The 11480-nt window shown below is 46.1% G+C and overlaps 1 protein-coding gene across 1 annotated transcript; it reads left to right on the top strand.

The window, feature by feature from the left end:
- Positions 1 to 253: 253 nt before the first annotated feature.
- On the top strand, positions 254 to 3227 carry LOC122086236 (transport and Golgi organization 2 homolog; the record flags this gene model as incomplete). Its single annotated transcript, XM_042654975.1, is given in 3 exon segments — positions 254 to 460; positions 2712 to 2903; positions 2993 to 3227. Coding segments are annotated over 3 exon segments (537 nt in total), but the record flags the coding sequence as incomplete, so codon positions are not given.
- Positions 3228 to 11480: the final 8253 nt, after the last annotated feature.

The following is an 11480-nucleotide window of genomic DNA, read 5'->3' as shown; positions in this document are numbered from 1 at the left end:
GAAAAAATCCCAGTAGTCCAAGCTGTCCAACAGTGAGGTCCTGGGCTCTCTGGGAACACAAGATTTTACCGTTACTCATCATTGAACAGAGTGGCTACTGTTGGCTTCAGTTTTCTTGGTTTTGTGGTTTGTGACAACTGTGGAATTTTTCTTTTGCTATTTACATGGACAACAGGTTTTCTAGAGTTGTAGATTTTTATGTATGTTTTTCCTTCAATGATTTCTTGGCATGGTGTCCTCATATTGTTTGCAGGGCAGGAAGAGTCCAATGGAGTTTGCAAAAGAAGTGGTAAAAGAAGCAGATCAGTATAATGGATTTAATCTGATATTAGCAGATCTTTCTTCCAAAACCATGGTTTATGTCTCCAACAGACCAAAGGGGCAGCCTGCTTCCATTGAATTAGTTTCTCCGGGTATTCATGTGCTTTCAAATGCAAGGCTAGACTCCCCCTGGCACAAGGTAAAGATAAGATTTTGTTCTGCTTACTTTCACGGAAAATTAGGATAAGGTGTATCTTACAAAGTTATAATCAAGCTCCATTTATGTCGATGGAAAAATAGGCGGTAATTTCTTCTTTAATTTTGGAGTTTGTTTCATCGACTTATGCCCGAAAGTTGTGAAGTAGGGGTAGTAAAATATTTTCCCTATTTCATTTTACTTCCAGAGATTTTATGTCATAACAAATGGGACTCGTTTATAAATTGATGCATAAATATAATTTCTCTTCTCTGAATATACAGAGAGAAGCTGAATATACATTAATGGAGGAATGGCCTATGGTCAGACTCTATAAAACAGCAGCCATTAAAATAATCATGCTCAGTCCAGTATGTTGGTGTAGCCCTGGTAGCGTAGCGGATTGGTTCTGTCCATCTTACAGTTTCATATTGTTTCTAAGCTCTTGTCTCTGTAGTTGTGCACTTCTGCTATTGTACTCTACAGCTGTTATGTAAGAATGCAAGATCTAATTGCTGAGGGTTTGGAGTGCCTCTAGTGTTATCAGTATGTTCTACTAGAGGTTAATGTTATCAGTTTGTTTTACTGGTGTTTGATGTTATCAGTTTGTTTTACTGGTGTTTGATGTTATCAGTTTGTTTTACTGGTGTTTGATGTTATCAGTTTGTTTTACTGGTGTTTGATGTTATCAGTTTGTTTTACTAGTGGTTGAGGTGGAAGCATCCTTGACTGATCATCCATCTCAACTAATGGTATCAGCACCCAATCCCAATGTGTAATTGTGCATCCATTAGATATATCTCTGCCTGAGTTTATCCGAGTCCCTGTCATCTTCCTGATCATTCATGTTTAAGAGCCAGTGCAGGAGGCTCCCGCCACTGCCGGGTCTGGTGAGGGTCATAATGTATGCAGCCTTACCCCTGCTTTGCGGAGAGGCTGTTTCCTGACTTGAACCTGTGACCACTTGGTCACAATGGAGCAATCTTACCGTTGCACCAAGGTCCACCCTCTTCCTGGATCATTCATGGTTCTGGCTGTTTTATTGAGTGAGGAGCAGCGGACCCAGATCGTTGCCCACGCAAGGAGCAGAGAAATCAGTTAACCACAAGGAAGTGGATGCTGTTTCAATAGTTTTTTTTAATAAAACGAAAAGTTTCTTCATCAGTTTGGAGTTATCATTTCAGTCAAAGAGTAAGGTGAAGTTGATAAAGGAGGCAGCATCTCTTGAATCTGATTATTACTGTTATTTCTGAGTTCATAGTGGAATGAGATCAGAGTGTTTTTCTTATACTACATATTCTGGCTGCTATTTTTCTTGGTTGTTGCCTGAAACTGTTGTTGGTTGATTGAAGAGGGTTAAACAGGAAATTCTTCTCCTTGAGTCAATTGGTGAAATACTTTCCATTTACTTGTTTTCCAGATTTGAATTAGGAGCCCAAAATGTTGAACTAGAGATGTTAAGAGGTGGGAGAGGGGTCGATATGATTTGTGGGGAAAATTCTTTTGAGACTGAAAAATTGTTGGTTTTTGGTGGTTAGTTTTTGTTAAGGTGCTTTTAGGGCTGTTAATGAGCTGAATAGCTGGACTCATTCTTGGCTGTCATTGTTTTGAGCTGCGCCTGAGAATTTAAGCTCATTTAGACAAGTAAAAAAGCCAAGCTGCAGCAGGCTCAGGTCACTAGCAACAAAACTCGATGTAAAATTTTCATGAATATGTTTTATAAGTGAAGAAGTGTTAATATTTGTTTAGCTATTGTTAGTTTGTGTTGAACCTTAAGGAGCTTGGGCCTGAATCAACCCAAAATAGTTGTTGCACTTCATTGAACTGGGTCAGTCAAATTCTTAATGTGGAAGCTTGACCTCAGTAACCTAGTTCTGTAGTGATGATTCATATTGCATAAATCATATATTCAAACTTCTCGTCAAGCAGGCTTTGTGTATATGGCCATTAGTCCATCCATCCAACTGTAGGTCCTGATACTCTAATCTAATCCTAGATGAATTATTAGCCCTCTGACCTGCATGTGGACTGCTGACCCTACACCTTAGTATCTAATAACCCCACCAATAAAAATAAAAAAGAAGAAGAAAGAACATATTAACTGATAGAGGATGGGCAAGTTATTTACATATGAATGGTTGTTCTATTGTATAAAGATGTGAGATATTTCTGTTTGTGCCAGTTGCCTGAAATTTACAGAACTTCCTCATTTAGGTTATTCTAATTCTAAAACATTCAAATCCTTATTTTCCAGGCTGAGCGTTTGAGTGAGAATTTCAAGCAACTATTTGGAAAATATGGCGAAGGTGAAGTCCCTGTAAAAGAGATGGTTGAAGAATTGATGACTGATACAGTTAAAGCAGATGAAAGCAGACTACCTCATATTTGTTCTACCGAATGGGAATTAAAGTTGAGTTCCGTATTTGTAGAAGTAGACACTCCACTGGTAAAGCCTCCCATTAGTTTCCTAACTCTTTATGTTTGAAATTATTTTCTAGCTATGTACTTGTACCTTAACATTGTTTTGATAAACAGGGGTGTTATGGCACTAGAAGCACTGCTGCATTGACTCTGACAACAAGTGGAGAAGTAAGCTTTTACGAGAAGTATCTTGAGAATGAAGCCTGGAAGGAGCACACCACCAATTTTCAAATAAAGAATCCTGAGAACTAGATAGAGAGAGGTGGTGCAATCCAGATTTTAGTGTGAGAAGTTGCAAACAGTACATTCTCTTTGAATAATAAAATAAAGAGGTCATCCTCCCTGACAATCATCGTTGTTAGGCTTACTGTATTATTTTTCGAAGTGGTAGCATCCAATATTATCTATGCCATTGTGAATAATCTTAACCCCTAACCATGATCTGGCTCTTGAACTTGTTTTGGTTCCTGACAGCTATAAACAAAGCTGTTGGGACCTTATCCTGATCTTCAATAGTGAAGTAGTGATCTTCCACCAACGAGAACAGACAGTATCAGTGAATGCATGCAGTTTAGGGGTAACCAATGACAAAATGGATTCCAAATTTGTCGAACTAATTCGTCAGAAGTGATAAATTTAAAGGAAACAAAAGGAGGAGCTTTCACAACCGCGACTGAAGCTTTCGTTGGTGCCTTGGTGGTGGGGAATGCCCGGCACAAAAATTTTGCATCCCTGCCCCGAGGAACGTGCAATGCAGGTATGAACGAATAAGAAAAATGAAGTATAGGATTACATCAAAACCTAACCAATTAATAACACGTATAACAACAATTGAAATTACATGTGTGCCCCCGAATGAAAAAAAAATTACATTTAAGTTTATTCTAACATCACATAATGGATCTTTGGGTAAGAAAAATGCAATCGTTAAAAACCCTGATCGTCAAAGCACCAACAGAGAATCTCAACCATTAATTGGATATTAAACATTTATAGAACATTTTCAAAACATAATTATTTAAAATATATGTAAGTAAACTATTTACAAAACTACCACTGAACCTCTTCAATCATTGTTTGAAAATTCTTAGAGGATTTTTTCCCGTTGTCTGTAAGTTGATTCCATGTTGAGCATTTCTTTCACTCACAAAGTCACACAAAGTATACCAGCAATGGTGCAGACCTATTAGATATGGGAACAAAAAAAACTATGAGAGAGTATTCTTGCGTAAACAATTAACGGTGATCAACACATGACTCTGTAATGATTATGTCCAATATATAAACAATAAGAATGGTCATGTCACAAGGAGGTTGGTCCAGTGGTGATTCTTAGTGGGTAAAGTACCTCAAGAAGTGTCTTACTTGGATTTGAATCCCCTTGGCACTACCTTTGTTTTTTCCTTGTGGCTCCCACCCTATTCGGAGTGGAAACGGCTTGATGCGGCCTGTAGAGACTATTCCCACTCCGAAGGATGTGGGGACACCCTTCACTATAAAAATCGCTAATTATAAACACTTTAAGGTACAACCTTAGGACAACACACGTACATAAAATGATAAAGCAAACTAATATATTTAATTAGGGTTTGACAGACACATATACCTAACAATCACCCACTAATACATCAAAGCCAGTGATTCCAGTGATTGACTTATTTAATACTCATGCTCTCAACATTTCTGTCAAACACAATATGTTCTACTCCCTTGTTAATTGATTTGACAAATTGTCTACAATGTCAACTTTGGTAATGTATCTATCACCACATTGTATGATTTTCCTAATGAGATGATATTATGGCTCCAAGAATATAGGAGTCAATTGTCAACTTTTGTTTAGTGTATTTTTATATGTTTGTATTCCTCCCCAATCACTTATATTTCTCAAAACTAAATATTTTAACTATATGATCAAAATGGATGTTACAACTTCTTGAAGCTTAGTGGAGATAATATGTAGATCTCAATAGCTTCATTCCATTGGTTTGTGTTGCTGCCGAAAATCCGTATGAGCTGATACACAAATACAGAAGGCAGAGGCCTGGATGTTTATCCGGGGTTAGTCCTCTAACGCCCAAGTTAGAGATCGGCCGCACAGCTTTTCACAAGGTAATGGTGTGGGTTTTTCTGCATACCTTTTTTCCTCCGCTCGGGCCCTCTCTTATAGTCCTTAGGGTTTAGGGTTTCTCTTTTCCTTGGAGGAGTCCTCCTCGGGTCCGCCCCCTTTCCTCTTCGAGTCCTACTCGGATACGTCTTATCCCCTTCGTGGGGAATATTCTCTTCACACAGTTGACGCGGTCAGACTCTTTGCAGCCTCTAACAGGTGAGTGACATGTGTCCTTTCATTAGATACAGCGTGTTCTTACCCTACTGGGCAATCAATTTGGCTGTATCAGTAGCCCCCTTACTCTCACCAGGAGGCTCTTTCTGTGGGAGTAACCAAGTTTTTTGACATTTTCTCTCGTTCATGGGTCCCTTAGGCCTTATTCTTTCGGCTCTGGCTTTAGTTTTGGTCGTGATCGGGACCTTCGGTCGAGCCAGCTTGGCCTTTGCATGAGCCCCCAACCGAGGTAAGGACCTTCGGTTAGGTCCGCTCGGCTTTTTCTGGAGCCCCCTGCGGTGGTTGTGACATTCGGTCAGGTCAGCTCGGCCTTAGCCAGAGCCCCCAACCGAGGTGGTGACCTTCGGTCAGGTCTGCTCGGCCTCTGCCTGAACTCCCAACCGAGGTAAGGACCTTCGGTCAGGTCCACTCAGCCTTTGCCTAAGCTCCCAATCGAGGTAAGGACCTTCGGTTAGGTTCACTCGGCTTTTTCCAGAGCCCCCCTGTCGAGGTTGTGACCTTTGGTCAGGTCAGCTCGGCTTTAGCCAGAGCCCCCAACCGAGGTGGTGACCTTCGGTCAGGTCCGCTCGGCCTCTTCCTGAACTCCCAACTGAGGTAAGGACTTTCGGTCAGGTCCGTTCAGCCTTTGCCTGAGCTCCCAACCGAGGTAAGGACCTTTGGTTAGGTCCGCTCGGCTTTTACCGGAGCCCCTTGCCGAGGTTGTGACATTCTGTCAGGTCAGCTCGGCCTTAGCCAGAGCCCCCAACCGAGGTAAGGACCTTCGGTCAGGTCCGCTCAGCCTCTACTTGAACTCCCAACCGAGGTAAGGACCTTCGGTCAGGTCCTCTCGGCCTTTGCCTAAGCTCCCAACCAAGGTAAGGACCTTCGGTTAGGTTCGCTCAGCTTTTGTCGGAGCCCCCTGCTGAGGTTGTGACCTTCGGTCAGGTTAGCTCGGCCTTAGCCAGAGCCCCCAACTGAGGTAAGGACCTTCGTCAGGTCCACTCGGCCTCTGCCTGAACTCCCAACTGAGGTAAGGACCTTCGGTCAGGTCTGCTCGGCCTTTGCCTGAGCTCCCAACCGAGGTAAGGACCTTCGGTTAGGTCCACTCGGATTTAGACGGAGACCCCTATCGAGGTTGTGACCTTTGGTCAGGTCAGCTCGGCCTTAGCCAGAGCCCCCAACAGAGGTGGTGACCTTTGGTCAGGTCCGCTCGGCCTCTACCTGAACTCCCAACCAAGGTAAAGACCTTCGGTCAGGTCCGCTCGGCCTTTGCCTAAGCTCCCAACCGAGGTAAGGACCTTCGGTTAGGTCCGTTCGACTTTTGCCGGAGCCCCCTGTCGAGGTTGAGACCTTCGGTCAGGTCAGGTCGGCCTTAGCCAGAGCCCCCAACCGAGTTAAGGACCTTCGATCTGGTCTGCTCGGCCGTCGCCTGAACTCCCAACTGAGGTAAGGACCTTCGGTCAGGTTCGCTTGGCCTCTGCCTGAGCTCCCAACCGAGGTAAGGACCTTCGGTTAGGTCCGCTCGGAATTTTGCCGGAGCCCCCAACCGAGGTAAGGACCTTCGATTAGGTCCGCTCGGCTTTTTTCGGAGCCCCCTGCAGAGGTGGTGACCTTCAGTCAGGTCCTCTCGGTCTCTGCTTGAGCTCCCAGCCGAGGTAGATCCGCTCGACCTCTGCTTGAACTCCTAACTGAGGTAAGGACCTTTGGTCAGGTCCGCTCGGCCTTTACCTGAGCTCCCAACTGAGGTAAGGACCTTCGGTTAGGTCCGCTCGGCCTTTGCCTGAACTCCCAACCGAGGTAAGGACCTTCGGTCAGGTCCGCTCGGCCTTTGTCTGAGATCCCAACCGAGGTAAGGACCTTCGGTTAGGTCATCTCAGCTTTAGCCGGAGCCCCCTTCCGAGGTTGTGACGTTCGGTCAGGTCCGCTCAGCTTTTGTCGGAGCCCCCTGTCGAGGTTGTGACCTTCAATCAGGTTAGCTCGGCCTTAGCCAGAGCCCCCAACCGAGGTAAGGACCTTTGGTCAGGTCCGCTCGGCCTCTACCTGAACTCCCAACCGAGGTAAGGACCTTCGGTTAGGTTCGCTCGGCTTTTGTCGGAGCCCCCTGCCGAGGTGGTGACCTTTGGTCAGGTTCACTCGGCCTTGGTCTGCGCTCCCAACCGATATGGTGACCTTCGGTCAGGTCAGCTCAGCCTTAGCTAGAGTTCCCACCTAGACAAGTAGGATTTTCACCAAGTGGTGTTTCCCTTCAGCTCCGGTCGAGGGCTCTTTTATCCTCTGGTCTTAGGCCGAACCTCCAGCCGAGGGGAGCTCCCTCAGTCGTCGTCACATAGGTGAGGAAATTCGGTTAGATCCCTTCGGTAAATTTCCTTTGGCTCTGCCTTGATCAACAACCGAGGTAATGACCGAGGTAAGGACCTTCGGCAAAGCTAGAGCCACCAAACAAGAGAATTCCCATCAACTGCCGTAAACCAGCTTACATATTTTTCATAAATAAAATCATCCGGAGAGCTTAGGATGAGGAGTTACAACTTGAAAGTGCTTAGGAGCAAAAAATTACAAAATTTGTTCTTACTACTTCACTACTGGTAGAATTTTCTCAAGTTCTTCGAGTTCCACGATCGGGGTACCTTTCCTCCCCCCGTAGTCTCCAGGTGATAGGACCCCAGTCGTATTACCCTTGAGACTTTGTAAGGACCTTTCCAATTTGGAGCTAGCTTTCCTTGATGCCTCGGATCTGATTATTCTGCCCTTCTGAGGACGAGGTCACCCATCCTGAGCTCGTTCTTTCGGACTTTGGAGTTGTAGTGCCTCGCAACCCTCTACTGGTAGGCGGCGATCCTTTCTTGCGAGGTGTCCCTGACCTCGGTCTGGAGGTCTAAATTCGCTCGGAGTCCTTTATTGTTTTCTTCTTCATTGTAGTACTGAATCCGGTGGGTTACGGCCCCTACCTCCACCGAAAGTACAGCTTCGACGTCGTAAGTCAAAATGAAGGGTGTTTCTTTGGTGACCGATCTCTTAGTTGTGCGGTAAGCCTAGAGGATGTTGTACAACTCATCTGCCCATAACCCTTTGGCATCATCTAGTCTCTTCTTTATTCCTTAGAGCAGGGTAAGGTTGGTTACCTCTGTCAGCCCGTTGGTCGATGGATACCCGACAGACGTTTTCCTGTGGTCAATGCCGAGGGCATCACAAAACAAGCCGAAAGTTGGATTGGCGAAATGAGTTCCATTGTCCGTTACCACCACCTGAGGGATTCCAAATCGATAGACTACCGCCCTCTGGAAGAAGTTCCTTACATTCTTTTCAGATATTATCGCCAGTGCTTCAGCCTCTACCCATTTCGTGAAGTAGTCTCCCGCCACCACCACAAACTTCCTTTGTCTCATGGCCAGGGGGAATGGGCCCAGGGTGTCCATTCCCCATATGGTGAATGGTATTGGGATTGATAGGGATGAGAGCTCGGTAGAGTGCTGCCTGGGGATGGGGTTGAACATCTGGCACTTGACGCACTTCCTGACTAATGATTCCGCGTCCTTCCTCATTGTAGGCCAGAGTAGGCCCTGCCTCAGCACTTTATGTGCCAAGGCCCGGGCTCCCAGGTGTTGGTCGCATATCCCTTCATGCACTTCTCTAAGTGTGTACTCACCATCGGCGGGGTTCAGGAACTTGAGGTACGGCACGGTGAACCCTATTTTGTACAACGTCTCGTCCTTCAAAGGAAGCATGCTGACCTCATTCGTACTTTCCTTGCCTCGTCCCTATTCTCGGGGAGTGTCCCTTCCTTTAGGTATTCGGTTATGGCATCCATCCAGCTATGGCCGTGTTCGCCTATGGGTAATACCTCTTGGGGTCTTTCGGTACTTGGCTGTGGTAGCACTTCAAAATACACCGATCGTCCAAGGTCTGTGAAGTTGAAGGTGGCCAACTGTGACAGTGCATCTGCACTAGCATTCTCTTCTCGTGGCACCTGCCTTACTTCGAATTCCTTGAAGGCTGTTATTCTTTCTCGCAGTCTTCAAGTACCCAGCCATCCTTTGTTCTTTGGCTTCGTAGTCTCCATTCACCTATCGTACCACGAGCTATGAATCACTATGCACCACCAGCTCCTGTACCATCAAAGCCCGTGCCAGATTAATTCTGACTATTAACGCTTCATACTCTGCTTCATTGTTGGAGGCATCGAAGTCGAACCGTAGGGCGTACTCGATCTTGAAACCTCCGGGGCTGACCAATATGATTCCCACGCCGCTTCCTGCGCTGTTGGAAGCACCATCCACGTACAATGCCCAAGCCTTTTCTCCTCGGTCCTCGGAAAGCTCCTGGGGATCATCAGGGAGCGTCGTCTCGGCTATGATGTCTGTGAGGGCCTATGCTTTTATCGTAATTCTCGATTTGTACTAGATGTCGAATTCTCCCAACTCTATGTCCCAGTTTACCAGACGACCGGACATATCCGGCTGCTGCGGTATCTTCTTCAAGAGTTGGTCTGTGAATATGCATACTGTATGTGATTGAAAATAGGGCCTCAACTTTCTTGCTGCCATTACCAGGGCGTAGGCCACTTTCTCCGTCTTTCTGTATCTTGTTTCGGCATCTAGCAGGGTTCGGCTAATGTAGTATATTGGCCGTTGTTGCCTTCCTTCTTCCTTCGTCAATACTGTGCTGACCGTTACTGCTGATACAACAAGGTATCCCCGGTGTTTGGCTTTGTTAGCAGTGGGGGTGCGGCCAGGTACTCCTTCAGTTGTTCAAAGGACTTTTCACATTCCTCCGTCCATTCGAATTTTTTTGGATCCCTTCAAGGCTCTGAAGAAGGGGAGACATCTGTCAGCCGACCGAGACAGGAATCACCCTAGGGCGGTGACTCTGCCTGTTAGCTCCTGGACTTACTTCACATTCTAGGGTGACCTCATATCTCGAATGGCTTGTATTTTCACCGCATTAGCTTCAATTCCCCTCTCAGAGACAATAAAGCCGAGGAACTTTCCCGAGGCTACTCCGAATGCGCACTTTGCCAGGTTCAGCTTCACGTCGTACTACCTCAGCACCTGGAACACCTTTTCTAAGTCTTGAATGTGTTGTTCTGCCTTCAGGATTTTTACAAGCATATCGTCCACGTATACCTCTATGATTTTCCCGATCATCCCCTTGAAGATTTTATTCACCAACCTTTGATAGGTGGCCCCTGCATTTTTTAGCCCGAAGGGCATGACTTCATAGCAGTACAAGCCCCCCTCGGTCACGAAGGATGTCTTCGGGACATCATCCTCAGACATCTTGATCTAATTGTACCCCGAGTATGCATCCATGAAGCTCAGCGGCTTGTATCCTATTGTGGCATCGATGAGGAGGTCTATTTTCGGCAGGGGGTATCCGTCCTTTGGGCAGGCCTTGTTCAGATCGGTGAAGTCGATGCAGATCCTCCACTTTCCATTTGCCTTCGGGACCATCACCACGTTGGATATCCACTCCGGGTATTGGATCTCGCGGATGAATTGGGCCTTCAGCAACTTCTCTACTTCTTCATCTATTTTCTGTTGCCTTTCGGGGGCGAAGCTCCTCTTCTTCTGTTGTATTGGCTTCTTTGGTGGGTTGACACTCAGATGATGCTCTATTACCTCTCGGTCTATTCCAGGCATGTCTAAGGCCGACCAGGCGAAGACGTCAGAGTTGTTTCGAAGGAATGAGATAAGTTTTTCTCGTTGTTGCCTTGGCACTGTAGCCCCGACCTGGAATTGGTGAATGTTATCCCCCTCTTTGGCCTCAACTTGTATCAGATCCTCAGCCGGTTCCCCCCTTTGATAACTGGTGTCATCACGTAGATCTTCTATCGGGAGTGCCTCGCCCGCCTTCTCTCTTCCCCATAAGGTAGTGGCATAGCATCTCCGGGATGCCTCCTGATCGCCTCGACATTCACCGACACTATTCTTGGTTGGAAATTTCATCTTGAGATGTGGTGTGGAGACGACAGCCTTTAGCAGGTTTAAACTAACTCTCCCTAGTATGGCATTGTATGCCGAAGTAATGCCTACTACCAGGAAGTTGATCATAATTGTTACTTGGCGATCTCCGGTGCCGGCTCTTACGGGCAACTCAATCGATCCCTCGTCCAGGCCCATCTTTTGGAAAGCTTCAAGGAACAGGATATCAACTGAACTGCCGTTATCCACTAAGATCCTCTTCACTCTGCAATCGGCTATGGTCATGGTGACTACCAGGGCATTGTCGTGCGGAGTGTGCACCCCTTCCAGATCATCGTCTGAGAAGGAAATAACCGTC

Source organism: Macadamia integrifolia, chromosome 8, assembly GCF_013358625.1.
Source record: "Macadamia integrifolia cultivar HAES 741 chromosome 8, SCU_Mint_v3, whole genome shotgun sequence".
Classification (NCBI taxonomy): Eukaryota; Viridiplantae; Streptophyta; class Magnoliopsida; order Proteales; family Proteaceae; genus Macadamia; species Macadamia integrifolia.
This window is presented reverse-complemented; position numbering and strand designations above follow the sequence as displayed.